Raw genomic sequence first — 27,599 nt, 5'->3', positions numbered from 1 at the left:
ATTTCCCATTATGCGTTAGCATTAAGATGGCAGTCTTTCAGGCAATGAGGGTTTTTCTTATAAAAAACTATATATTTTATATTTTGACGGTACACTTAAACTGCAAGTGACAATAAAATTATTATTTATTATTTGACTCATCACATGGTAGTCCACTCCAAAAAAAAAAGTGTCATCCCAACGCCTCCCGCAGGTTAAATGACAAGAAAGCAAAAAATAAATAAATAAATACACTGATGATTCGCTGTAACGTAACATTTATTACTTGCTGTGATTTCACAAGAGCGATTGTTCTCAATTCTCTTTTGAGGGAGGGGACGGTGTAGGAGGACAGGCCACGAGGCCGTTCTTTGTTTTGCTTCGCCGTGTTTTCGTGCAGTCCTGTGCTATTTTTTTCCCCTTCCTTGCTCAAATGCTCGCAGTTGTGGTTATATTATTCCAGGATGGACCATTCCATAACGTCTTTTACAGAGAAAACGCAATAAAAGCCGATTGTCAAAAATGCATTGATTGACATTTGGAAAACATCCATGAACAATAACTACCAAAAGGGGGAGCTGTAGTTACGTGTAATGAATCGGCAGGATTCGGGATGCTGTGCAGATAACCAGTAAATCACCTCAAACCTTCAAACGCCCGAGATGACACGTTATTCCTGATGTCCCGAAAAGCTTAATCGTGTGATTTTTGTGTGGCGTTTTATGGATTCGTCTTCATGGAATGCCCCTTATAAAAAATAAATTCAGTGCAAGAAATAGAGCGAATGAAATATTTATCTCGGGTCTGTGGTCCAGTTTGGAGGTGTTTTCAACAAAAAATAGAGCGTCATTAAAAAAAAATAGATATACATTCCAAATAACGATCTTTTTTACATTTGACCAACACACACATTTTTATAACGTACAATTCATTCATGTTTGTCTTTCGTGGATGAATTCCATTTGGCTGGTGCAGTTTGAATGACCATTACGGCAAGCACGCGAGTGTGAGACCGCCCCATTATCCACATCATCCAACTCACTCCCACCACACACACCACGCACACGCACACACACTCTGGGCTTCTTCATTTACACACACTTTTCCCACCGGGATGGATCCTCCGCAGCCAGCGCGCACAGCCAGCGGCCAACAGGCACGCATCCCTTCGTCACACATGGCTGCGCATATAGGGCGAACATTCACGGCGTTTATGTGGATAATAACTGTAGTTTCAAGTTCAAGGACGAGGATTTATCCGGCCAATGAAGGTAAGGTGTCCGTGTGACGGTCTGCTGCGCGGCGAGGCGAGGCTGCGTGCGCTCCGTACGCGCTGATGGTTCGCTTTTACGAAAAGCTGTGAGGGTGAAAAGTTGACAGATTGGAGCATTCGCAGCGTTCTTTTGCTTCCTTGCCTAGTGATGCATCTCGAGGCACTTTGGGATGTGTCATGTGAATGGTTCGTCTTGAAATGTTTTGCATGTGACCACCTTGTCGCTCATGTAATCTTACCTACAGTTTTAAATGATGAAGTGCAGAAAGGACAAAAGTTTTCGGACACCCTTGAATCAAACATTCCATTTGGATTTGAATGCCAACAAATCAGTTTTTATCTTATCCAGAAATTTTGGAGACGTTTTCAGTGTTCGTGGGACGGACAGATCGATTGTATTCCTTATCCTTTGCTGAAAAAAATGAATATCATGAGTGGAGAAGGTGTCTCTTAAATCCACATTAGAATCTAGTTAAATGATGTATATCAATTCTGTAAACTGCACTTTTTTATTTTCTTAAATTGAAGTATTGTTGACAGTGTATGTGTCATTTTAGTGACCCTGCTGGATACCAGGACAGTGCCAGGAGAGCTGAAGTGGGCAGCGAGTCCCTCAGAAGGAGGGGTGAGTGGGAGCTCTCCATTTCTCCTTTTTAGTTTTTTGATCAGAATCACTTTGGACAACCTGCTGGCTTTTTGGACAACGCACACAAACATGCTGGAAACTAAATATTCATCCCACAGATTTGAAAATGAGCTGTCCACACAGCCTAAGTGCTAAGATGAACTAGTTGGCATTGTGTTTGGCACGCCACGTGGCATAAAGCAGCCTGGTGGTGGGTGTCATTTCTCTAGACTTTTTTTTTTTTTTTTTTTAACTGTGATGCATTAGCTAGAATTTGTTGAGAAAATCTCACCGTTGTCTACTTTCACCGTGCAGTGACTCTCTCACCTCGTTGTTGGTTTAAGAGTTATTGCTGAACTTGACACCGGTTTCTTGATTCGCTATACGCTCATTCTCTCACAGGCCACTTGATTGGCAGGGTCCTGGTCCGCACACACCGAGCTTTTGATTACAAGCGCCACCCTCCCCCCGGCTCCCCTCAGCCCTTCTGACACTTTCTGCATCTTCTTGCTTCAAATATACATATCACAGGGGATCTCTTTGCAGACCCAAAGCTTTATTCCCCCCCGCCTGGCAGCTGCGATTTTTTTTCTTCAGCTAATAAAGACTCCAAATGAGTCAAGACAAGGAGGCATCACACCTCATTTTTCTTTACGGCCCGGCCTTCAAACACCCACACATAAAAACACGCCTGCCACGCGAGAAGCGCGCTCGTGCCCTTGTACACTCTTGCGCTGCACATTAACCCTCCGAAGCATGGGCCATCATACCGGTCATAAAATTTTCATCTCTTGAAGCTCAACTCTCTATTGGAGCTTTTAACTAGGAGAAGTGCAAAAAAATAAAATAAAAAATATCTATCGGAATTGTTTTTTCCCCTCTGTGATCCTATCGTGGAAAACAGTTTTCAGGTTATAATGTAGAGAAACAAATCTATCACAAAATACACCCGGCACAAGATCAGAAGTAATAATAAAACAAAACACATTTTATTTATGATGAACCCAAACACACACCAATGCAATGGCATTTATGGAGATAATCCAGTTTCCTCCGGCGGTGCAAAAACATGCACGTTTTAGGTTCATTGATCAGTCTCGATTTTCCATCGGTGTGAATGATTGTTTGTCTATGTGCGCCCCTGGCAATTGGCTGTGCAGGGTGGACCTCGCTCAAAGTTAGCTGGCATAGGCTGCAGCCAAATTTGATGTCTGGAAATTGTTTTTAGGGGTTTGAAAACGCATGCATCTACAAAGAATGGGCACGTGACGACATTCCTTGTCTTTTCTGAAAGACAATGTTTAATTCATTAAATGTCATTGAATTCTATTGATCAAAAAAGAAAACAACGATGCAGATCACTCGTTCTCATTGATAAACATGAGCATGACAAAATAAAACACAAACGAGAGATTGGCAGTCCAGCAAATGTCAAAACTTCGCCCTAGCGTGGTAGCCTAACGTGGTAGTTTAACTCACTCACATCACTCACCACCAGTGTGTCGCGTTGCAATTAAGGGTTGGGAGAAACCATTTGATTGTTCTGAACTCTTGTTTCCACACCGTCATTGCCCAGAGCAGTTAAGACAATAGCAAAGGCCTGCATGGCTGAAACCTTAGCGAATATCTTCAGGTCACAAACACAACGTCGAGACTGAGTCGACTGCTCCACCGCTGGCTTCAGCCGCCAGCTCCATTTTACTTCAATTCACTGCAGTAATTGATTATCTGATTATAATGCTCATGGCGATGTTAATATTGACCATTGGATGGTGTGATGTAAACCAACGAAAATATAAACACCCAATTGCGAAGTCCATTAAATGGGGTTAAAATATCAGATGGAGGGGGGCTACAAACAAAAGTATGTACAGTGCAGTTTAGATGTTCATTAAAAAGAAATAATTACTGGAAGCAATGTAGTATTCGTGTGGTGGATATGTGCCGGGGCATTGGCTAGTCAGGGATATCAGGAGGTGTTGTCATGTTGGCCAGTTAGTCTCAGTGTGGGGGTCTGGGCGTGAGCCGTGGCCTACAGCAGAACCTTCCGAGAATTCTCAATTTGTATTGTATATTTGACAGTTTGTCCTGTTAACGAAACTGCTCCACTCTCACGTCTTCGTTCAAGTCTTTCCAGATTGACCTACTGGCACCCCAAAAGAGGAGATGACAATCACATTGACACGCGGTACCGATACTGTATTTGAGGGGCCCATAAGTTAATTATAGTTAGTTCAGTAGAATGACCTCACCAATGCACACAATGTCTAATGTCTAATCATCAATTCACTAATAGATGTGTCGCACTAAAGGCCATAATTAGCTAACTGAGGAGATCAGCACTGATGGCATATTGATGAGAGTTCACCGCGCACATACACACACACGCCCGTTCGCATTGTTACAAGCGCACGAGCGCGCTCGCTCATTCCTTCTTTCGCGCGCTCCCCCTCCCGTTGTCCCTCGTTGGACATGGCACATTTAAGCTTGTGTGGCTCTGGGTTGTAGGGAGAGAGCAGATTATTATTCAGTGGCAATAAAAAGCCAATTTGGAGTTGGGAGGCTCGGCGGTCATTTGAGGGGTCACGGTACAAGGCAAGTGGCTGCGTCTATTGAGATGGATGATGCAGTGAAGGCTGAGCCTGCTTCACTTGCATGGAAATGTGGCTGGGAAAAAAAAAATGGAGTGGCAACAAATGGGATACCGCAGCAGAATAGTGATGCAACAATGAATGGCTGCAGTCATTTAGCCCATGCAACATGGGAAATATGTGCAGTTTATCGATTCCACTTCTTGGATTTTTTTTCTACTTAGACCAAAATCAAGAAATAAAGGGGAGGTCAACCGGAAAATGTTCTTTACAATAATAATGTAATGCGCTTCAATGCGGAAAGAAGGATGCACGCAGTCGCTGATGTAATCTGTCGTTTTTAATCAACAAAAGGAGCAATAACACACATTCATAGGAGTTGCTGTTAGCCACAACTCACGCCCATGCGCTCCACAATATTTCCCCAACCTGGCTCCTCCCCTCTCTATGACGTCACACAAATTCAAGAAACAGATATTACAATATGTTCCGTGAAGATCTATTAGTCTAAATGTGGTTTGATTCATACTCATAGTCCATTTCAGGCGGCGGCCATTTTGCCACTTACTCTTGACTGAAAATGATATCGCAGTTGCTCAGGGCTCAGGTAACAACCAATCATGGCTCAGTTTCAGAAACAAGATGAGCCGTGATTGGTTGTGACCTGAGCTCTGAGAAAATGTGATGGCATTGTTAGTTGACATAGAGTGGCAAAATGGCCGCCCCCTCAGATAGCTAAAAACGTGTGGATTTTGCTGCTTAACTCATCTTCCACAAACGTAATATTAATCAGAATGCCGTGTCTAGACTAGTGGAGGAGCAAAGAACCTATTCCTGTCAGGAACATTTTGGGATTGACTTCCCCTTTTTTATTTGACTGTCCATTGGTTTTGTATGCGGATTAGCGCAACAGACCAATGCATATTGATCAAATGTTTTGTTCAAATGACTTACCCGAATTTTCCAGCATGCACGATTTCGTGAAATGATTTATTTGAGAGCGTTTAGAGAAATAGTGTCTGAAATTGCAGAGCAAAAGACAATTTCATGCTCATGAGGTTTATTTTTAACCGCATTTTATTTCTCCCGGGTTTCATTTTTTGGCAGCTTCATTTCAAAGCATCTCACTTGGCAGCATTTGAGTCTGAGGTTTTGGAATACATACACTGATTAATAATAACTTTTGTAGTTGGTGATATATTATTTCCTTTTATTGTCATAAAATCAAAACTAAAACGGCTCCCTCCATGGTCAAATAGCCAGTAGAAATTAGACACCTGTTGCCAGGTAGAACTGTCGACATTTGAAAACTGCGTTATAACCGTGTCTTAAGTCTAAAAGTTAGCTACAATAAAACGTAAGAACAAAATTTAAAAAAAAATAATATATATATATATATTATTATTTTTTTAAGTGGTTCTGATAATGAAATGATGGATGTTTTACATTTAAAAAAGCAGCCAACATAAGAACGATGAGACATCGCGGCGGCACTGCAAGAGTTTGCATTTAAAGAATTATATTTTAATTTGAAAAGTGCATTTTATATATCTGCGGTTCAGGGTGTCCCCCGCCTACTGCCTGGTGACAGCTGGGATAGGCTCCAGCACACCCGCGACCGTTGTGAGGATAAGCGGATGAGATAACCGATGGATATTTGCTATATCTGAATGCTATTATTTGGTTCTCTTGATTTTCCACTGCATTGTCATGCTGGATGTGCTACTGCTAAACAGCCGCAGAGACTAAATGTGGGGTTGTGGATTTGCAGTGGGAAGAAGTGAGCATCATGGATGAGAAGAACATACCCATCAGGACGTACCAGGTGTGTAACGTCTTGCAACCCAACCAGAACAACTGGCTGAGGACGGACTGGATCCCCAGGTCTGGTGCTCAGAGGGTTTACGTGGAGGTCAAGTTTACGCTCAGAGACTGCAACAGCCTGCCAGGGGTCACTGGCACCTGCAAGGTATGAAGTCTTCGAATAATTCCAATCGTACTGTGTCTGTGTCATCTTTAGTATAAAGTGGAATTTTCAGCAAGGTTTTTTTTTCTTTTTCTTTTTTTTTTAATGGGATTGTACAATATATAGTACTGTATACTCAAGATGCAAGTGACCTGATTTTCTTTTTAGATGCTAACTTCAGGATGGATGGCGTAAAAACTCAACTCTGCTCGTTTCACAAGTAGCAGTTTATCAGGACTACTCTTGAAAAAGAGGTTTATTTCCAGTCCCAATTCATAGTCACCGTCAAACTAAACATATAACAAAGGGAATTCCATGTTGTGTTTTTAAAGCAAGCACATAACTACAGCTTAATGCTAAGGCACAATAGGAAACGCCAGGGCCATAGACAAATAGCGTCTATTTGGCGGTGTAAAGACTTTTTAAGGGACAGATATTTCAGCAACAACGGTGCCGCCACTTATGTAGACAGACAATACAATGCTCACGGGCATATATTCTTTATCCTCTAAAAAAACAATAACATTGCTGCAGATTACTGAATCACTTAGTGCCGTTAAGATTCTTCTTTATTTGTCTGCATGACTGTATTATGCTGCCACCCGCTGGCCAAGTTGCGCAGACCAGAAAGAGCCGCATTCAATATGATTATCATATGACTCTGTGATATCATATTTATATGCATTGGTTTTTGTTGTCTTTGGGGCAAGGGTCGAACAAATTAAAGACATTTCCATTTATTTCAAGCGGATTTCGGATAGAAGTGCTATGAGTGTTTGAGAGCAGGCCGCGTTTGAGTGTTTGCCCTCGCACATGCCACACACCACACCACTAGGCCCCGCCTCTTAAAGGCACGTCATGTGTCTAACACAAACACCAAAATACATTTTGAATATTTTATGCTTGTATGTTAGTGTGTCGTGTATTTTATAAGTTGTGTGAATGTGTTTCAAGCTTGTGCAAACGATAAAAACGATCCATATGGTCTCACTTATTGTGGCATTTCTGGAATGTATCCCCCAGTGTAGATGCAAGCATGTATCGAATTTCCCTAAGGCAGCTTTTGATGGATATTTATGATATTTTACCGCGGCTGGCTCTCCCGCCATTGCTCAGTTTGGTTCATTATCATATAAAGAGGGAAAATGAGCAGCGACAGAGATGAATAGATGGATCTCTTCTTTAAATCCCTTTTGTCTTGCAGGAGACGTTCAATCTATACTACCACGAGTCCAACGAAGACAGGGAGAACTTCATCAAAGAGAGCAGCTTCATTAAGGTGGACACGGTGGCAGCAGATGAGAGTTTCACTCAGGTGAGGAGCGAATTCTTCATCCCGCCGCCCCCGCTCACTTTAATTCACTCTTATCTCGAAGAAAAAGCCTCCCGAGGCACCTAGCTGTAATGTTTTTATTTGTGGAACAAGCACTTTTATCTTTGCTGGACCATACAAGAATATTTCTCAGGCCTTGCTAATTACCTCTCCTAAGAGGGTTTATGTTTTCATGAGTATTTGATTATTTGTTAGTGAGGAGGATTTGCACAACCACTGTGTTACTGATTTCCATTAAATGCCATTAAATGAATCACGTTTTGTTGAGGATGGAAGTGTACATCCGGGATTATTATTTTTTTTGTTTTTTTACCTGCAGCAAACACAAAAATGTGAAAAAGGAATCAGTTGATGTTCCTCGAGATCATTAAAAAAAAAGGACATGTCAGTTCGATAAATTTCATATTTTTTCACAAATCTATACTATTGGTATACGTTGGTCGAGTTTTTTTTTATTTCTTTATTTTGGAGGTGGGGTTGGGGAGGGGGGGCATTTCATTTTTCAACCAGACTAATGCATTGCGTAAATCGTATCTTCGCATGTCTAGGTGGACGTTGGCGACCGCATCATGAAACTCAACACTGAGGTGCGGGACGTGAAGGTGACAAACAGGAAGGGCTTCTACTTGGCCTTCCAGGATGTTGGCGCCTGCATCGCCTTGGTGTCTGTGCGAGTTTTCTACAAAACTTGCCCGCTGACTATTCGCAATCTGGCAACCTTCCCGGACACGGTGACAGGGGCCGACACTTCGTCCTTAGTGGAGGTTAGGGGGTCCTGCGTCGACCAATCAGAGGAAAGAGAAGAGCCCAAAATGTACTGCGGTGCCGATGGAGAGTGGCTGGTTCCTATTGCCGGATGTCTCTGTAAGGCAGGATATGAAGAAAAAGGGAGTTCATGTAAAGGTAAGCGGCTTGTTTGTGGTTATTATGATGGCGCGACTCATCCGAGCCGACAGTGATGAGGCTTTCGCGGTAAACACGGCACATTAATTCAGCTGTTCTTGTCACACCGTCATTAGTTGAAGGCTCACAACTACATTGGCAAATGCCCGTCTGTTATCTAGAACTGAAACACTAATGACAGCAATTAACGTTGCACTCTGCTTTCTTCAAATTGTATTTGACAGCACAATTGACCAGACTCCTTCTCTTTACCTAAGCGGAAGAGCAGATACTTATGTTTATAAAAAGACTGGTAAAAGTAGAGGTACAGAATCGATTCCAGAACTTTGGTAAATGTCATTTAAAAAATAGTTCAGCGGTACCTCGACTTACAAAATCAATTGGTTCTGGAAAAAATTTCTGAACTATAACATTTTGTAAGTGGAGACGCGTTTTCCATGTAAATACCCTAATCCGTTGCAAGCCCCCCCAAAATTAAGACATAAATGCATCAAAATACGTAACAAATACATGTTACAATTAGATGAGTGCACAATAAATGAGAGTTGTGCATCGTAGTCGAGTAAAGAATAAAAATGATGGTCATTTAACTTTTAACTGAGTCTTCATCGTTTTTTGCCCTCTTTAGTTCATGTTCTCTTTTTGTCTGGCATTTTGCAAAGAACTAATCCAACACAGGCATTATTTTCCTGTTGAGGCGTTTCGTAACTTGAAAATCTTGTATGAAGACACGTTCGTAAGTAGAGGCACCACTGTACAGACTGTGAAACGTGGTTCAAAGCGATATTGTATGATGCCATTTTCAATGTTTTTAAAGATGTTCTCAAATTCATTATGGAAAAAAATATTTGATTTGAGGAGGAATTCCAGTCAATTTAGGAGAAACAGTTTGGTCACCGCTGTTCCATTTCCGGTACTCTCAAGTTGTTAGGTCTCATTGTGAATCGCCATCTGTACAGAAAGGGATGAGGGGGAGAAAAACAAAATTGCCTTTCTGTCACTTATAAGTTTGGTCCAAACTTTACAGTAGCAAATATGCAATCTGTTCACACCTCTCACCATCATCCTTGAGGCGTGGATGACGTGGAAGTGGAGAGCTTGGTGGCTTGGACAACACAACTGAGTGTGTGTGTGTGTGTGTGTGTGCTTGCTTGCATGTGTGTGAAGCATTCGACAAAAGTCTTATGTGGAGACATTCATACAACACGGTGTCACTCCCCCTATTCACTCCCACACAGATGGTCAGAGACCAGTCAGGGGACCTGGGGGAGCCTTTTGCTGAACTGCTCCCTCCATTTTTATTTATGGAGCCTATCCCAGAAGGCTAATTGTATAACAAACAGTGCTATAATTCAAAGTTTAAAAGAAGAGAGAACGACTTAAGAGAGAAACGATGACAGAAAGGGAATTGCAATTGGTTCCAGTTGGCAAGCCGCGGACTGGAAAACGGCGTTCTTTTTTTTATTTTTTCCTCTCTCCTCTTCTCAATAAGTTGAGCAGTAGCCAAATTTCGGTGTGTGTGTGTGTGTGACAAATGTTCTTGGAGACCTTCACCGCATTTACCTCGTTTGTTCACTCTGAAAGGAGGGAGGAGGTTCGCCGGGTGGACCTAAAGGTCTGAAAGATGTTTCTCCTCGACGAGATTTAGGAGAACCCCTTGACTCTGTTGAACCAGGAGCAGATGTGAAGTGCCATCTATCTGTCAGCCGCGCTTCTCCCTTCCCGCCGCCTGTCAGCTCACTGGCCGGCCTCAGCTTGCATGGCTGGAAATCCATCAAAGTGCGTGTGAATAGCAAATGCCGCCGCGGCCGAGTCTTTGACCCCGGCGGTGTCAGACAGGCACCTTCTCCCATTTTAAGTTTGCAGCGGTGCGAAGAGGGAATGAGGGAAGGCGGGGGGGGGGGGGCGCTGGAGAGGAGATTTAGACGTTCTCTCTTCCCACCCGGCGTCAAGGTCGAAAGGTTTCTGGATTTTCTTCACTCCCGCGCCTGCGCTTTGTCAGTGCAGGAGACAGGCTGAAAGACACCTGCTGCTTCAAGTGTACTTCGATAGCAGAGTGTGTTGTGAGAAGCTTTGTGGGCCGAACTTCAGTTGCGCGACAGTCCCGGCCGGGTGTTCAGTGTCGCATTTTGAGCTTCATAAAGCGCCGCAGATTTTCAAAAGGACAACAGGTATGGACCGCTGGCAGGCCAGTCAAGGGAGGTATCCTCTGCCTCTTGTACCGCGATGCTTATTCTAATCCAAGACTAGTTGTGAATCCTGAAACAAGAGGAGACTCAGACCGTCTGGAGAAATGCTAAACGCTCGTTTTCACTGTTGAGACGGGGTGACGTGGATAATAGCGGGAGCCGTGGCAAGGAAGAAGGGATTAGATGTTGAATGGTGCCATCGGGATATTGAAAAAGGGCCAGTGACAGCAGAAGGCAGCGCCGCCCCGCCCCCCGTCAGAGGGGGTCATCGCGGGGTGCAAAGGGGACGAATAGAGAAACACAAGAGCGCAGGAACTCCCCCCTCTTTTTTTACACCCCCCGGTTAAGACCGAGGTCGTGACTGAACCCGATGAAGACGTCAAACGCTCTTGACTGACAGCCGTGCGCGCACTCCCATACAGGCGGAGTGCAGGGTCACGACCGAGCGAGATGAAGTCGTCAAAAGTTTGACAGCTGCGATCCGTCTGCAAAGATCGGAAACCAGGGCGGAGAGACGTGAGGCCAGCGCGGCACAAACAACAGAGAGAGTTTGAAATGGGAATGGCTGAAGAATGGAAGCCGAGCCTCCTGTTTTTTGTCCCACTCCTCACCCCCCCACCCCCACCCCCCTCCTTGCGTTTGGCTTTCTGATGCTGCCCGGGGCCGCTCACTGCCTGGGAGGCTTGGAATGCCTCTTTGTGTACAGTCTCTGCATTCCCAGTCCCCACCGTCGAGACAGATTTCATGCTTGTGCTTCTTTCCAGCGCACCTGCAGTGTCTCATCGACCACAGAGAGAAAATGGAATGAGACGACAGAGAGACGGGAGCAAAAAAAAAAAGACTGCGTGAAAGAGGATTCGAACAAAATAGCCAGATCACGATTGACATGAAAGAAGAGACTCCAAAAGCCGCTTTTTGCTTTTTTTACGTAGTTTGCTTTCACGCGGTAACGCAGCATCGGATTACGTCAACATTTGTCGGGTGCTTTCAACACAATCAAACGGGACAAGTGTGAAACCCTTTTTCGAATCGGAATAACACCGTTTGTACGCAGACAGACATATACGTGTGTAGAAGTCTGTGCGTCCGGAGCGCAACTTGCCGGAAATACACAAGCAGAGGGAAACAATCATGGCAAAAGACAGCAAAGAAGCAGATTTTTGGAGCCAGAAGAAAAAACAAAAAAACAACTGCTTTATTCCTGTGTCGAGTGACATGAATCCATCCATCCATTTTCCGAACCGCTAGATCCTCACTAGGGTCGCGGGGGGTGCTGGAGCCTATCCCAGCCGTCTTCGGGCAGTAGGCGGGGGACACCCTGAATCAGTTGCCAGCCAATTGCAGGGCACACAGAGACGAACAACCATGCGCGCTCACACTCACACCTAGGGACAATTTAGAGTGTCCAATCAGCCTGCCATGCATGTTTTTGGAACGTGGGAGGAAACCGGAGCACCCGGAGAAAACCCACGCAAGCCCGGGGAGAACATGCAAACTCCACACAGGGAGGCCGGAGCTGGAATCGAACCCGGTACCTCTGCACTGTGAAGCCGACGTGCTAACCACTGGACTACCGGGCCGCCTGACATGAATCGAATGTGTTTGATTGACAGTAGAAAGAAACAGACGGAAATGGCGTCCATTTTTGCCTCGCCGCTCGAATGGGGATATTCAAATGCGGGAGTAACTCTGTCCCGTCACGCTCATGTTTACTCCGGCTAACGGTTTTCCTGCATGTTTCTGAAAGCGGAATTTTGACTTGAACCCGAATCTTGACAGTATGTAAATGTAATCTGTGCAGGAGAGGAAGTGAGCGAGCGGATGATCGAAATGATGCTCAATTGAGGCTTCCCCTTTTAATTGTGTCGAATTTTGGCCACAAAATGGTTTTGCTTATTTGGTGTCTGTGCACACACGCTGGAGCGCTGCCCGGGCCACGCTTAGGGAAGTGTGCGTAGGGGTGCATATTGTTGGTGTGTACGTGCGGGCTTCCTGTATTTGGTAGATGCCAAAGAAAGAAACCGGAATGGCACAAGTGATGGCGCTCTGGCATCGCAACAAGGTGCACTCTCTCTGTCCCTCATCATCCCGTCCGTCCGTCTTTGTCTTTCCCCAACTCCCCGATCCACCGTCATGGCGGGGCTGCGGGTGCGACTGGAGGCTTGATCTTTGTGTGACACAGAGGAGGGGATGGAGGGGGGCTTTGCGGGGGGTCATTGTTGGAGAGACCCCCACATCTCACATGCTAATGTTGGAACTGTTGGCTTTTGGGGAGCCTCTGGATTTGTTTCTAAAGTAGCCGTTTGTAAATTTAGCCCAACTCTCGGTGTGCTGACGACATCCGTTAGGCCGCGATGTCAGTTTGGATTTATGAACCAAGCTACGGGAGGAGCGTCACGTGTTCAGGCGGCGCCATACACGAAGGCCCACAGGAGACGAGATAAAAATCACGTCCATCCTCCCGCATTCTTTCGGTTGCAATTAACAGGGCGCGACCCCCGTGATTAAATGTGCGCCCGCCTTCTCGCGCGAGCCTCATCAGTTTGCGCATCCATCCGTCACTCGGCGAATCCCTCCCACACGCCATCGCACAGACAGGTGTCAGACACGGAACGGCTTGGGGTACTTCCTGCGCCTGAACCGTCCGCTGGGTGGAAACGAGGCTTTGTTGACAGATGATATGGGTTCAAGAGGAACACACACACACACACATGCAGTCATGCATACAGTGCGCCGACGTCAGATTTGCGATGAGCTACATTTGCATTTTAGATGAGAGAACAATGCATATGCAAATGGCGACAATGCTGATAGTAATCAAAGGGCACCTTCGCCTGCATGTCTCCGTCCGTTCGGCCCTCCCCCTTTTCTAGATTTCTCCACCTCTTTTTTGGTTGTTGTTTTTTTTAATCGCAAAAAAATCTCATCGACATTCTTTTTTTTTTCCTTCCTCAAAGCAGGGTTTCCTCACTCTGTCGACATTTTCGTGTTCCCCCGCTTGTCTCTACGTACGTGAAAAACCAGTTCATCAGGATCAGGAATGGAGAATACATTGACATCAAATGTTTGCATCCATATAAACGCTAAAGGCCGTCTGTACCCGGGTTAGGACGGACATCAACCATCTCTTTCGGTTTTGTTCAGGGCACGAAAGCCGATCTTGGCGTTAAGCGCGCGCCAAATGGAACAATTTTGAACTTTGTGTTGACCATATGCATTAGTTGTGCATTTGGGTTGTACGCAGCTCTCACTAGCATGAGGGTTCGCGCCGGGTTAATGATGTCCGCATGAACTCTTATTCCGGGTCAGCCGCCCCCAACCGCCTCCTCTGCAACACTTTGAAACCGCCGCAAAAGCCACTGAAAAGCCTCCAGACAACAGAGAGAGAACGGGAGACACGAGAGGACGATGGAGGAAGTTTACGGCTTCAAATGCCTTTTCCTTTCTTTCTCGTCCTCCCTTATTGTGACCTCGGTGCTGGTGGAAGGGACGCCTGATTGGGTTGGATACCGACAAAGATGCTGTGCTAGCCTAGCACCCCCCCCCCCCCCCCACCCTCATCAGAGCATTGCTGAGCCCTGCAATCAACCCCGAAAAACCTCAGCAGCTCTGAATCTTATCTCTTGTCTCGTTACGACTCTCTTTTCCTCATTGTGCTGTTTACTTGCTTGGGCTGTATTTTATCTTTATTGTTTTATTGGATTTATGTTAATGAATTTACAGAACAGCTTTCCGTGCGGGCTGTTCTGGCATCAATAGGCTATAAAACCCGGCTTACTTGTTGTTTGGCGCACGTTGAGTTATCGGGGGATCCGAGGCATGAAAAATGGACGCCGTGGAGGAAATGTGCAGGAAGCGAAGAAGGAGGTTGTGAAAAGTCTGAAAGGGGGAGGCCAAGCCAGTGTGTGAAAGGGGAGATGTATGGAGACTCACCCAGATGGGACAGGATGGTCTGTGTGAATCAAGACTTCCACCCTGTCATCCGCTCATCATAACACACACACACACACACACACATTTTTGCCGCATCTCTTCCTACAAGCACTGGGATGTCTCCAAACTCTTTGGAAATGGGAGAGGGTTGAGCACCAGGAAAGATGAATACGGTGTGATGATGCTCGCAATGGAAACAAATTGAGGATTTACCCTCGGGAATTCAAAAGGGGGTTGGGGGGGGGGGGGGGGGTTTCAGCCCCTGCTCTCCAATCTGGTTGGCTCCCACCAGTGAGCGTCAAGATGGATAATTATGTTCTCATTTACAGCTTTGTTGCCCCGTCAATGCCCAAAGCCGTCAGTATACAGCCGGGAGAGACCCTCCTCTCATTTTGCATCTCTTGTCTCCTGTGTACATGTCACTTACGCTTGTGCGGGCTGTCAGCACCGTGTTTGAGCTTCGATGCATTTCATCGGAATGTTCACTGAAAGTCAAAATGTGTCTCTTTGTTTGCTTTGGAAAACTCCCTTGAGGTTGTCTCTAAGCGCCAAGACTATACCTTGTGTCAATTATCTTATTGTCTGGCCTTTCTGGCCGGTCAATATGAAAGACAAAGAGAACTGTATGAAGGGTCAAGGGTCACTTGGCCTGAGTCGCTTTTGATGATATTGCTTGGAGGGTGGTCAGTCCTTTCGCCGCAAGGCTTAGAAGGCACACAAGGACTATATCACAGGTGTCCTGTGGAGTTGTCCCCTCAAGGGCAAAAACAGGCGTCAAAATTAAAAAGGGCCGACTGTTAGGCAACCTCTCGTCTGCCTTCGTCACGCCAAAGTTTCTCCTATACGCTGCAAGATTTTCTCTGCCATTAAAAGGAGTCGTCAATTTCTACACCGCTTTCGCACTCCACTGTGAAATGTAATATTCTATCGCCAAAGAAATTAGGGCAGGTAAAATTGTGACGCGTAAGAAGAACGTATTATGCATGTCCGCTGTTTACGTCCTCTTCTGACTTTCAGGGACATTTTTATTTTGTGCAACAAAATGCTTGTGCTTTTAAATGTCGTCTGATTTTCCTCTTAATGTTTCTTGAGCTTAAAATGTTGAGGGACAGAAAAAAAAAGACCCACTGTATTTGGAACAATAAATAATGCAAGAATAATAGAATTACATACTAAAAAAAAATCAATAAAAAACTGTAAATAAAAATAAAATGTTGCTGTGGTGCCATACTCAGAGTTTTATAAGATAAGATAAGATAAGAATATGAACTATTATAATTATTTTAAACAAATTAAAAAGATTATGTGACTTTTAGTATTATTATATTACCTGCCTGTGTGTGTTCCAACAGTGTTTGAGTGTGAATATTTGTAAGTCGATGTTAACTTCCTGTTATCACGGTGCTTCGCAATTGTTATGGTTTCCCTTTAAAATTGTTATAAATACACCAATGCAAACCCTTATCAACATTAAAGAAAACAGTACAAAACAGAGAAACGCGAAAGAAGTACAGATCAATTCACAATTGAAAATAAATAACCTCGCGAACATTGTTCTTTTTAGTCTGTAACAAAAAAAAATTAAGTGCATCAAATTTCATGTTAACCCCCCCTCTCCACCACCACCCCAAAAAACGTTAAATGAAAGTGCCACTGTCACCTACTGTAGTGGATGTGCAATTACACTTTATTGTAGCATGTTCCCTGTGGGTCCTCCCCTGCCATCGTCCCACTATTTGTGAAGGATTGCGTTCGCATTTCACATTGACTTTCTAAAATGAAGCTTCTTGTATTTAAAACCCACTACATTGTTTGGCACGTGATTCATTCCCCCCCCCCCCCCCCGTTTGTAATGTTGTTATGATGGTGATAAGCCAAAATTGAAATCAGGATTACATTTCTATTAATTGCTCAGCCCTAGATATGCATGTTCATTTTTAATAAATAACACAAGACTGGGATTTATTCCAACATACATTAATCAGTGTCCAAGAAACACTGTGCCTGCATGACAATTAAAAAAAAACAACTAATTACCGTACTTAATTCTACTTTGGCTGAAAGGCAACACAGACGTAGCGTCTAGGGCTATAATTGGACTCCAAATTCACCAGTTGTCGCATTCACAAGGCACAGAAATGTGTTTGGAAAGCGACACGAGGAGTACTTTCCAAACCAATGGACAGCATACATTTCAGTGTCGGGTTCGGAAATATTCTTTCAACCCCCAGCATGCAAAAAAACCCATTGACTCCGTTTTTTAAAATAAAATCCATGATTATGTGTTTTCAAGCTTGCAGAGTGAGCAAGTAAGCTTGCCGGCGGTCTTCTGTCTGCGCTTGATTTAGCTGGCACATTGCTGCCTATCCTCATGTATTAACAGCTTCACTGATGATCAGTGATGATTAGCTACAGGAAACTGCTGGCACATCAGTGCTGCTTCACTTTGGGATGCGGGCAAAATGCTACACTGCTGGTCGAAGCCTCCAAAGTACACGACGCAGTAGAGGGGGAGGCTACGTTTTTACCTTGACGCGTAATCCGCTCATTAACTTTTGGTTACTATCCGGATTATTTCTGTAATAGAGATTTAAGGATTCGACACACGTTCAAAGACAATCGTTGAGCACCATTTCACTTCTCTTTAGTTTCTCTTTGATTCGTTTGCACTGCATTAGAGCGCCTCGTTGCATGAAACATGAAGACACCCCTCGATATATTCCAACCGCATTTTGAATCATTCAACTCTCTTCGCTATGGTGTGTCAAATGTGTGTCTTTTCCCTTTCAGAGGACCTTCAGTCCAAAATGTGTCAACGGATTTCAACTTTGGTATGACGCAAGAGCCAAATGGGTGACTGTGCCTGGTGTATGTCCGTGTCTTTCTGCAGCATGTTCCGCCGGTTTCTACAAGTCCAGGTCATCTGATGCGGGATGCTCAAAGTGCCCTCCACACAGCTACTCCCTTCGAGAAGGGGCGACCGTTTGTGACTGCCACTCCGGATACTTTCGAGCTGACAGCGACCCTCCCTCTATGGCCTGTTCCCGTAAGAAAACATTGCTCCGCTTGTCGTAAGAATGGCGAACATGCCGACGCAATGACTTTCAGTTCACAAACAGACAACAATTTCTTGCCCACCCTAAGCATCCCCTCCTCCACACCCGATGCAAAACAGAGGCGGACACTCACTTGTCTAAATGACACTCTTGTTTCGTGATCCTATTACTTATGACTAAACCAGCATCCGCATCCTGTTAGGCAGCTCGGACTCCGACGTGAATAAATGAATGTTGCCTTTCTCCTTGTCTGCTTATCTCAGCGTCTCAGTGATGTCCTGCGTTGAAGACCCCACTCGTAAAAAAAAAAAAATTGAATTATGTCTGTATGGAGCATGTGGTCTTCTTGGCCTGGGAAAAAATTGAGAACTCTAACTTGTTCACAAAAAAAAAAAAAATGGAAGCCCCTCTGAAAAAAAACAAACAAAAAACAACAACCTCCCCCGTGCCCCCATCTGAACAGTATGAGCTTGAGTATTCTGCCAGCCCTCCTCTCTTTTAGACAACAACTCCTGATGTCAACAAATACAGTCGAAATAAACTCACAATCTGTTCTAGGACACCGCCTGAGTTTTAAACGATGTTGTTGTCGTAACAGAAATATATAGAATGGGTTCATGAGTTGAACCTTTATTAGCTGTCAGGCAATGTTTTTAAAATCCTTTTAACATTGAACATTTCCTAACAAATAAGCAGGGTAGCCATATTGGCAAGCTCAACGTGACAATTGTTAAAAGTTTACTCTGAGGGAAATTTAGGACACAGATTTATGAAAACAGATGACACTGGAGTATCGACCGAGTCTTAATGTGTGTAGTCTTCTTCTCTCATCTTGTTCTTTATTTCTTGGTTGATGGCGGTATTTGTTTTGAGAAAAAACAAGTGAAAAAGACAAATGAAAATGTGCATTTCGATGCTCCCTGGTCAACGCTTGATCTTGTGAGAGAGACCGATGTCTTGAGTGCTTGGTTTTTGGACTTGGACCATAAAAACCTATTCTTCCTTTCCCTCCTTCCTCAGAGCCTCCGTCAGCGCCACAGCAGCTGATCTCCGTGGTGAACGAGACCTCGGTGCTTCTGGAATGGAGCCCCCCCCGCTGGCTGGGAGGACGAAGCGACCTCAGCTACAGCCTGGAGTGTCTCGTTTGTCAAAGCGGCGGCGATACTCCGACGGGTGATCAAACCATCGGCAGGAATCGTAGTACTTCCCAACCTGATGCTCAACACGTCGGCCGAGCGATGCAGTCAGACCAGGGCTTCGTGGTGGGACCTCAAGTCCAGATGGGGAGAGGCGTCTACCAGAGAGATTCCGCCAGAGTGGCCTCGGGCTCTCAGCTGTGCCAGCCGTGCAGCTCGGACGTGCTTTTCTCTCCAGACCAGACTGGCCTGACGGGCACCCGTGTGGTAGTGAGCGAACTCCGAGCCCACACTCACTATACTTTCATCGTGCGGGCACGTAACGGCGTCTCCCAGGGCGGTTCTGCCGGGGCCGCCCAGAGCGTGTCTGTCTCCGTGACCACCAATCAAGCCGGTAAGAACTTTTTTGATTGGCGCTAATATCATCTTCAGATGTTACGAAAACGCCTGCTCGAGGAGAGGTTGTGTATAGTGGGCGGGCTCTCGTTGCATGTTTTGTCCAGAACACATCCTGTTTCGGAAACCTTGCCATGAGGAGCGGAAATTGTACCGCTCTTTGAGTGAGCAGCGAGAATGCCATAAAGCTTCTGAAACTTGGCGCCGAACTGTGGTTTTGCAACACTGCTCCAAACGCGACCTCACAGATGTCGGAACAACACCCCCCCAAAAAAAACATACAGTACATTGAATCGTGACTTGAACTATCAATGCTGCAGGGTGGAGCAATGGTGAAATGATCTGTTGAAAAAGCTCACACTGTGATTGTCAATTTTATTTTATTTTTTTGTAGGTATTTTTAGCAGCAACAAATCTGTGACGTGGAAAGCAATGCAAACCCTTTCCGTTGCGCTCTCTCCACTTGGAACTGCCGTACCATAATCTCACTGCCAATGTTGCCATAGTTATTACTCTGTCCTCCTACACTAAACAATGGCTGAATTAATTACAGGGGTCTTCTCAAGCGGATGTCAGAAAACATTCCGGGAAATGCACATCACTGACTGAAATACGAAGAGTGAACACGGCGCAAAAATCGAAATAGTAACAGGAAGCCATAAATGTATAAAAGAATGCCCTCTTTCTTGTGTCCTTTGCTAACCATTTAAAAAAAAACAGTCCTGTCGTTTTTACGGTGTGTTTCATTTTAGTTGAGGGGGTGTTGGCTGAGACTCTTTGGCGTTTCCCGCGCGTGGCCTCGGTTCGTGTTTCTACCCGATATCTCAGCAGTCTTGGCTTGAAGGCTTTGCGTTGGCATTTTTGGAAAAGTGGCGCACCTGCTAACTTTGAGGTGCCCCGGGGAAATAAGTTAGCTGGGAGTGCACAACACCAGCGTGTGCCTGGGATGTGTCAAGTCCAACCTGCGCAGCCATATGGCTCCGCGTCATGACTCACAGCAGAAGGGACCCGTGGAAAATGGAGCGATGGGGAGCTATAGAGCGAGCGAGGTGTTTTGCCCCACTGGAATAGGACGGAATAAGATTTAGGTTAGCTCTCATGAGCGCTGGGTCAATGGGATTGTGGAGAAAGGTTCGCCATACATTACTGATATATAATTGCGCCGTTCACAATATTCGGTGCACGTATGCAGTTTGAATGAGATGCAACATAAGAGTTGTAGTAAAAAATATATGTATAATAATAATAATTAAGAATCTGGGCAAAGATCGGGGGCGGAGCTTGATAGTCAAACAAGTCAAGCGGCTGCTGCTTGAAAGAAGAGGACGCCACAGTGTTGGAAAAAGCGAGCGCACGTCAGCATTTTCACTCAGGGTCGCATGACTTCAAACCCTACCCTTCATACGCTGATCAATTAGTGTGCTGATCCATGCATGTGGTGCATGCAGCGGCAAATTTGGATACTTGAGTATACTGAATGAGCTAACTGGCAATGTGTATGTCATTTCACATTTTTGGGGCTTTGTTTTTAGTTTGATCTCTTTCTGTCCTTCAGCTCCCTCTCGGGTGTCATCCGTTCAAGCCACGGATGTCACGAGGCACACTTTGTCATTGTCATGGCAACAGCCCGATCAACCCAACGGGGTCATCCTGGAATATGAGGTCAAGTTTTACGAGAAAGTGAGTGTCCAGGCGGGTTAATGGAGCCGAGCCAGTTGCCTGGAATGCCAATATTTTGTTGGACAGGCTTCTTGTCGGGCGCTCAAAGCAGGCCACCTTTGTCTGCTCTCATCAGGATCAGAGGGAGAGGTCCTACCGCATAATGAGGACCTTCTCTCGAAACGTGGAAGTCACGGGACTGAACCCGATCACTGTCTACGTCTTTCACGTGCGGGCTCGCACCGCCGCCGGATATGGAGAGTTCAGCACCCCGTTTGAATTCGCTACCAATTCAGGTACACAAATCACAACCGTTGCCTGTTTGGGTGGCTCACGTTGATATTTGTGGGGAGGGATAATGAAATGCGGGTTTTCCTGCGTAGATCCATTCCCTCTGATCGGAGAAGGCGTCAACTCCGCCTTCCTGTTGCTGTCTGTGAGCGGGGTTGGAATTCTGTTGCTTATATCTGCAGCTGTTTTCATCATTAGTCGCAGGTACACACGCGCACACCAATGTACGTGCCATACAAGCAGGCGAGCATTCACGTTTGATAACTTCACGATCGTCATCGCTGGCCCCGGTATTACATGAGCAAAGAGATCCCATGCAGAGCGCTCCGAGATAAAAATGGTTTGATGGACTCTGTTAAAGTCATTTGAATTGTGTTCCATCTGTGTATTATTCTAGTTTGCAGTTGTGTCGAAGTGCACCGCGTGATACTGAGAGGCGTTTGTAAATTGGTTTCCCTCATTCAGCCACCATGAAAGAGGCTGAATATCAGAAACATCTCTCATTATGATATATGATATATGTTTGATGTTGACCACATGTCCCTCGAGGCGAACAATCTAGCTAGCTAGCTGTCTGTCTGTATCAAAAATCGGCTTAGGAGGATTTTGGGAAATTGTCCACTGATTTCCACAAAACGTGTGTCAGGTTCCATTGAAGAACCAATGTTTTTGTCCCCGATAATTCCATCTAAATTATGTATGAATTGTAATTAGAAATTCCAATGTTTTTTTTTTCATAAAGGCCATATTTCTGATTCAGTCCTTTCCCATTCCCATTAGACGATGCAGGTGTGCCGAATGAAGTGCCCATTGAGTGTATTTTTAATGCATAATGCATTTGCCTTAAACGGCACCACCGTCATTAAGAAAGACGCCCACGCTACCGCCGCTATTGTGCCGCTAAATAAGGCGTGTGTGTTACCTGCAGCTTTTTTAAAGGCGATTAGAGTGGAGACAGTGATAATCCCTTTGTCCCTGACTTGTCATCACTGTCTCCTCTTCGGTGTTTCTGCGTGTGTGTGTGTGTGTGTGTGTGTGTGTGTGTGTGTGTGTGTGTGTGTGTGTCTTACACACACATGCACACGCACACAAAGCCGGAGCAGGTGCGCACAGATGCACATTAAACACACCTGTCCCTGTTCATCCACAAAGGGGTTTTTGGGGGGGGGGGGGGGGGGGGGGATACTTTCTTTGTTTCATGAAAAACACCTTTTATCTCAACCTACCTGATGTCAACCTCCCCCATCAAGCCACCGCCCACCCCTACCCCTTTCTCCCCCTCCCCCCGTTACCCAAACGCTTTCATGTTCTCGCGCCGTGTCCTGCCTGCTCTCAAACCCTCCCCCCCCCCCCCCCCAAAAAAAAGAAAAAGTGTCATTTACTTGCTGTAAGTGTAAATATATGTATAACTTGGATTTGTGAGCAGGAGGAGCAAGTACAGTAAAACCAAGCAAGACTCAGAGGAGGAGAAACATCTTAATCCAGGTAGATTTCACCCGCAAATGTGCACAGAGTGATGCTATCCCTTGAAACTGTTATCCTACCAAGACATTTACATAATTTGTAGCCGTTACACAGCTCCCACCTCTCATCCTCCTTCGCATCCTTTCTGGGGTTGCAAGAGTCCATGATTTCTGAACAGGAATTTATGGGAATAAATGGTAATATATCAGGAGTTGAGGGTCGGCTTCAAGGGAAATTTGAATTTACGCAGGGAGGATCTACTATATTTTTGCATAATGCTGACTAATACAAACATATTTCATGCACGTAGAGTGGTACTTTGATTGACACGTCAATCTGAATTTTTGGGGTCGGGTGAATGTATTTTGCATGATGTATCAATGACATCACAACATCTTCATATTTAAGCTTGAACGTGATACCCTTGTTGCCCTTCATTCCCATGGAAAGTTTCCAAATTGGACTAGTTCCAAAATTCATGGCCATTTACCAGAATCTTTCTGGCTATTTTCCACCTCGATGCCACCCTAACACATTCCCTTGCTTCTTCTCCTCCGCGGCAGGCGTGAAGATCTACGTGGACCCGTTCACCTACGAGGACCCGGATCAGGCCATCCACGAGTTTGCCAAGGAGATTGACGTGAGCTGCATTCACATCGAGAGAGTTATCGGCATGGGTGAGCCGGCTAATAACGCACGCACGCGCGCACGCACCCCGTCATAAAACTGCACCCACGTGCGCTGACCTTGCCGGTTTGCCGTGTAGGAGAGTTTGGCGAGGTGTGCAGCGGGCGATTGCGTTTGCACGGAAAGCGAGAAGTGTACGTGGCCATTAAAAGCCTGAAGGCGGGCTACTCGGACAAGCAAAGGCGAGACTTCCTGTCGGAGGCGTCGATCATGGGGCAGTTTGACCACCCGAACATCATCAGGCTGGAGGGAGTCGTCACCAGATGTGAGTCGATGTGGAGGAGCGGTGGCAGCCGTATTGCATCACATCGTGTCGTTGCTCGTCAAATTGGCCGTAACGGGTTTAACTCAAACCAACCAACCAGAAGAGGGATTTGAAATCCGACTGGCCAAAGAAATAGTCCCGTTGCTAACATAGTTTGTGATACTTGGGCCAGCACCGCTGATTCTGAAGACCCTTGTCAGTTTCGATTGACATGGCAACACAAAGAAGCTCAAATCTGATTGGACAAAAAAATAAATAAATAAACAACAGACACATACTGGGAGAGAGATGCTCCAAAATGAAAAGAAGAGATTGTTGGAACAAATGAAACCACTGAATACGTCTTTTGTGTTTAGGTAAACCGCTCATGATCGTTACGGAATATATGGAAAATGGATCCCTGGATGCGTTTCTTCGGGTACGTTTAACTCTGGTTACATCGTCCTTTTGGTGTTGGAGCGAGATGGGATTTGAAGTGTTTATCGCGTTTGATTGGCTCTCGTGACGGATCAGAAACACGACGGCCAGTTCACGGTGATCCAGCTGGTGGGCATGCTGCGCGGCATCGCCTCTGGCATGAAGTACCTGTCGGACATGAGTTACGTTCATCGAGACCTCGCCGCACGAAACATCCTGGTCAACAGCAACCTGGTGTGTAAGGTGTCTGACTTTGGCCTCAGTCGGGTTTTGGAGGATGACCCGGAAGCTGCGTACACCACAAGGGTAAGAACATCCACTCTCCGTGCAGCCTCTGTTTTCATGTCACGATCACAATTTAGCTTTGTCGTGTGCATATTTAAAAAAAAAAAAAAAGCTAACATGTATAACTATCGTTATTTTAGGAAGCCCTTGGCACTTACCTCTCCCCTGGCGGAAAGATCCCCATCAGGTGGACGGCTCCGGAAGCCATCGCCTACAGGAAGTTCACCACAGCCAGTGACGTGTGGAGTTACGGCATCGTCATGTGGGAAGTGATTTCGTACGGCGAGAGGCCCTACTGGGACATGAACAACCAGGATGTGAGTATTTTTAATCATCTCTGACCTACAAGTCATCTTACTATCAGAAGAAGGAGTAAAATGGTTGGAAAAAGGGTACGCCCGTCGTAGTACATGGAGGCATTGTGTCTGGAGTGGTGCTCTCAAATGTGCGGAGACACCCTTGCTTGGTAAGGCTACATTAGTATGTAGATTGGACCTCGTGGACGTCAATAGACTCATAAAGCAGCTTTATGTATGGCGCTGTAAGTGAAACGTCACATCAAAGCCTTCTTTGTCATCCATAATTAGTCAAAGGCTTGAAAGTTCCAGATGACAAGACCATCAGTGTCACCATCAAAGGACTTTTGAAGCGGTTATTCTGCCATCATAACAAACTATGGATCCCCCGCCACGATTCGGTTATTCCGTGATGGTTTTGACCAAATAAGTCTTTCCAATGGCCTCATATCAAACTGAACATAAAAACAAGAAGAAATTTGCGCGGTTGATTTAAAACAATCACATAGATCGGCTCCAGCCCCCCGCGACCCTTGCGAGGATAAAGCGGATCGGAAAATAGATGGATGGATGGATTTAGCAATGCAGGGCTGTTTTCTAGCCAATGAAAACGATGAACCTCCCCCCTGTGTCCTTCATGTAGGTGATAAAAGCAATCGAGGAGGGCTACCGTCTTCCTGCTCCCATGGACTGTCCGGTGGTCCTGCACCAGCTCATGTTGGACTGCTGGGAACGAGACCGAGCAGAAAGACCCACTTTCAGCCAGATTCTCAACATGCTGGATAAGCTGATTCGCAACCCTGGGACTCTGCGCAGAACCGGAGGGGAAAGGTACAGTGTACCATCATGTTCAGAAAAAATCGATTTACAGAGCAAAATCAAGAGCCAAATAGTCACATTCAATTCTAGCATTTTTTTTATTTTATTTCTTTTGAAGGAAGGGATTTTTCACACCAATTTCAGTGTGTTCTCTGCGTACTCACAGACCCGCGGTGCTGGAGTCAGGAGCGTGTCCGGAGGTGTGTGTGTCGGTTCTACCAGAAGTGTGTGCGTCCAAGTGGTCACTGTGTGAGTGGCTCCAGTCCATTGGCTTGGAACGGTACACAGAGACACTGGCGGCAGGAGGATATTCCAGCCTTGACAACCTGCTGGCACTCACACACCAGTGAGTGCCACTTTTGTGTGAATTCCGTTACAACGTCCTACACACTCAACGTTTTCACCTTGGCTTTCAACTTTAGCTTCACGCTTGCCACTAAAATCATTCTAAAATCACCTTTGATTCGTGCCCCTCTATTTTATTTGATTTTTTCCTCAAAGCTCGTGTTTTCTCCTCTCTGTGCCCACAGGGAGATGGACAGATTGGGAATCATCACACCATCGCACCAGGACATACTAGTTGCCGGTGCCCAGCAAGAAATATTGTCTCAAATGCAGCACATGCAACATACAATGGTTCCAGTCTGAGTCGCAGGTCAGAAAACCTGAATTCCATTTACCTCACCCGTGCACTTTAGGGGGGACTTTTCACCAGTGGATCAGTACAGCGGAGCGGAATGGAAAGTGAAAAGTGAGAAAGCAGCACTTGCGTCAATTTCCATCCTGCCGTGCTTTCTAAACACACAATATGGACGTTGGCCACAGATTGCTACTGAGACTGAAGCCCCCCCGTCTTCTTCTTCTTCACTTTTTAATTTGCCATTCTTTTATTATCCGTTTTGTGAAAGCTGACATGAAAGCAGAATGGCTTCCAGTTTTATGTGGGACTTTCTTTGCTGCTTTGGGCTTGACTTGAAGAACAGTGTGCGTGCGCTCTGCGCGTGGGTGTGCGCGTGCATGCGTGTGTGTGTACAATGTAAATCCACAAAGGGTTGGCTCTCCTGTGTCCAAATGTTGCACATCTTTGAACATTCTTGATATGCAAAGTGAAATTGGGAGCAGTCGGGGCAAATTTGTCGTCGCTAGTTGCAGACTAACGTACTGAATGTTTTTCTTTTGTTCTCATAGTTCCCTTGGTTGAATCGTATTGATTAGACATTTACATTAGAATGTCATGTCAGTCTTGACCGTCTCTCATTAGCAACATGAAATATTTTATTTATGGCCTTTTTTTTTTAATGTAGTTTCTACTGTATATTGTAAATTAGAAGTGAGGAGGGGAAACTGAATTGATTGCCATATTGCATTACAATAAATGCCAAACTCCATCGGTGGACATTAATGTGTAATATTGACTGCGTAGAGTGTTTTCAGTGATACTCATCGGCCACAATATTCAGGACACCTTAACTCTGAAAGCATAGAGTAATAACATAATTAAGTGGAATGCATAGAACGAAACCGTTTTTGCATTGTGATAAATTCATTGTGGCTCCCTTTGGTGTGTGCGCCACTTGACCATCGGGGGCAGTGTCAAAGACTCATTCAAACACAGACGAATTTCACCACGCCTGTAAGTGACCCGATAAGCTGCTATAATAGTTGCCCTTCTTCACAGAGGATAAAGACTGCATGCTTGTGAGTGTGAGTATTGCTACATTGTCTATTTACATCTGTTTGCTGCACCGTTTGTGTTCAAACATTCATTTCTTGAATCCCTATAAATCCGCCACATCGAAGCTATGTGTTAACCTGTCTAACCTCCCTCTTGCAAAACAACCAATTCAAATCATCAGTATCATTATCAGGTTTCTCAGAGCTGGCTGATGAGCTCATCGTTTTCAATCAGGTGTGTTGGAGGACGGAGCCTTGAGGAACGCACTTAGGCACCCCTGCCTTACTGTATCCTAATCATAACCAGAACAGCTTGATTGTCATTGTATCTCAGGGTTAGGGGAACTGCACAGACGCAATCC

At 45.3% G+C, this 27,599-nt stretch overlaps 1 protein-coding gene across 1 annotated transcript; it reads left to right on the top strand.

Annotated features, from left to right (window-relative positions):
* Nucleotides 1-1,085: 1,085 nt before the first annotated feature.
* Nucleotides 1,086-26,965, top strand: LOC147195262 (ephrin type-A receptor 4-A-like). The gene is made up of 19 exons (XM_086128709.1): nt 1,086-1,250; nt 1,810-1,877; nt 6,240-6,437; nt 7,639-7,749; nt 8,316-8,670; nt 17,683-17,838; nt 18,869-19,378; nt 20,936-21,060; nt 21,176-21,335; nt 21,423-21,534; nt 22,757-22,815; nt 23,358-23,471; nt 23,561-23,746; nt 24,103-24,164; nt 24,260-24,469; nt 24,589-24,765; nt 25,388-25,575; nt 25,730-25,909; nt 26,094-26,965. The coding sequence occupies exons 1-19, from the start codon at nt 1,094-1,096 to the stop codon at nt 26,209-26,211; spliced, it is 3,246 nt and encodes a 1,081-aa protein (XP_085984835.1). The 5' UTR covers nt 1,086-1,093; the 3' UTR covers nt 26,212-26,965.
* Nucleotides 26,966-27,599: the final 634 nt, after the last annotated feature.

This window comes from Hippocampus guttulatus, chromosome 14, assembly GCF_054856545.1.
Source record: "Hippocampus guttulatus isolate MCC_2025c chromosome 14, RoL_Hgut_1.0, whole genome shotgun sequence".
NCBI classification, from domain to species: domain Eukaryota; kingdom Metazoa; phylum Chordata; class Actinopteri; order Syngnathiformes; family Syngnathidae; genus Hippocampus; species Hippocampus guttulatus.
This window is presented reverse-complemented; position numbering and strand designations above follow the sequence as displayed.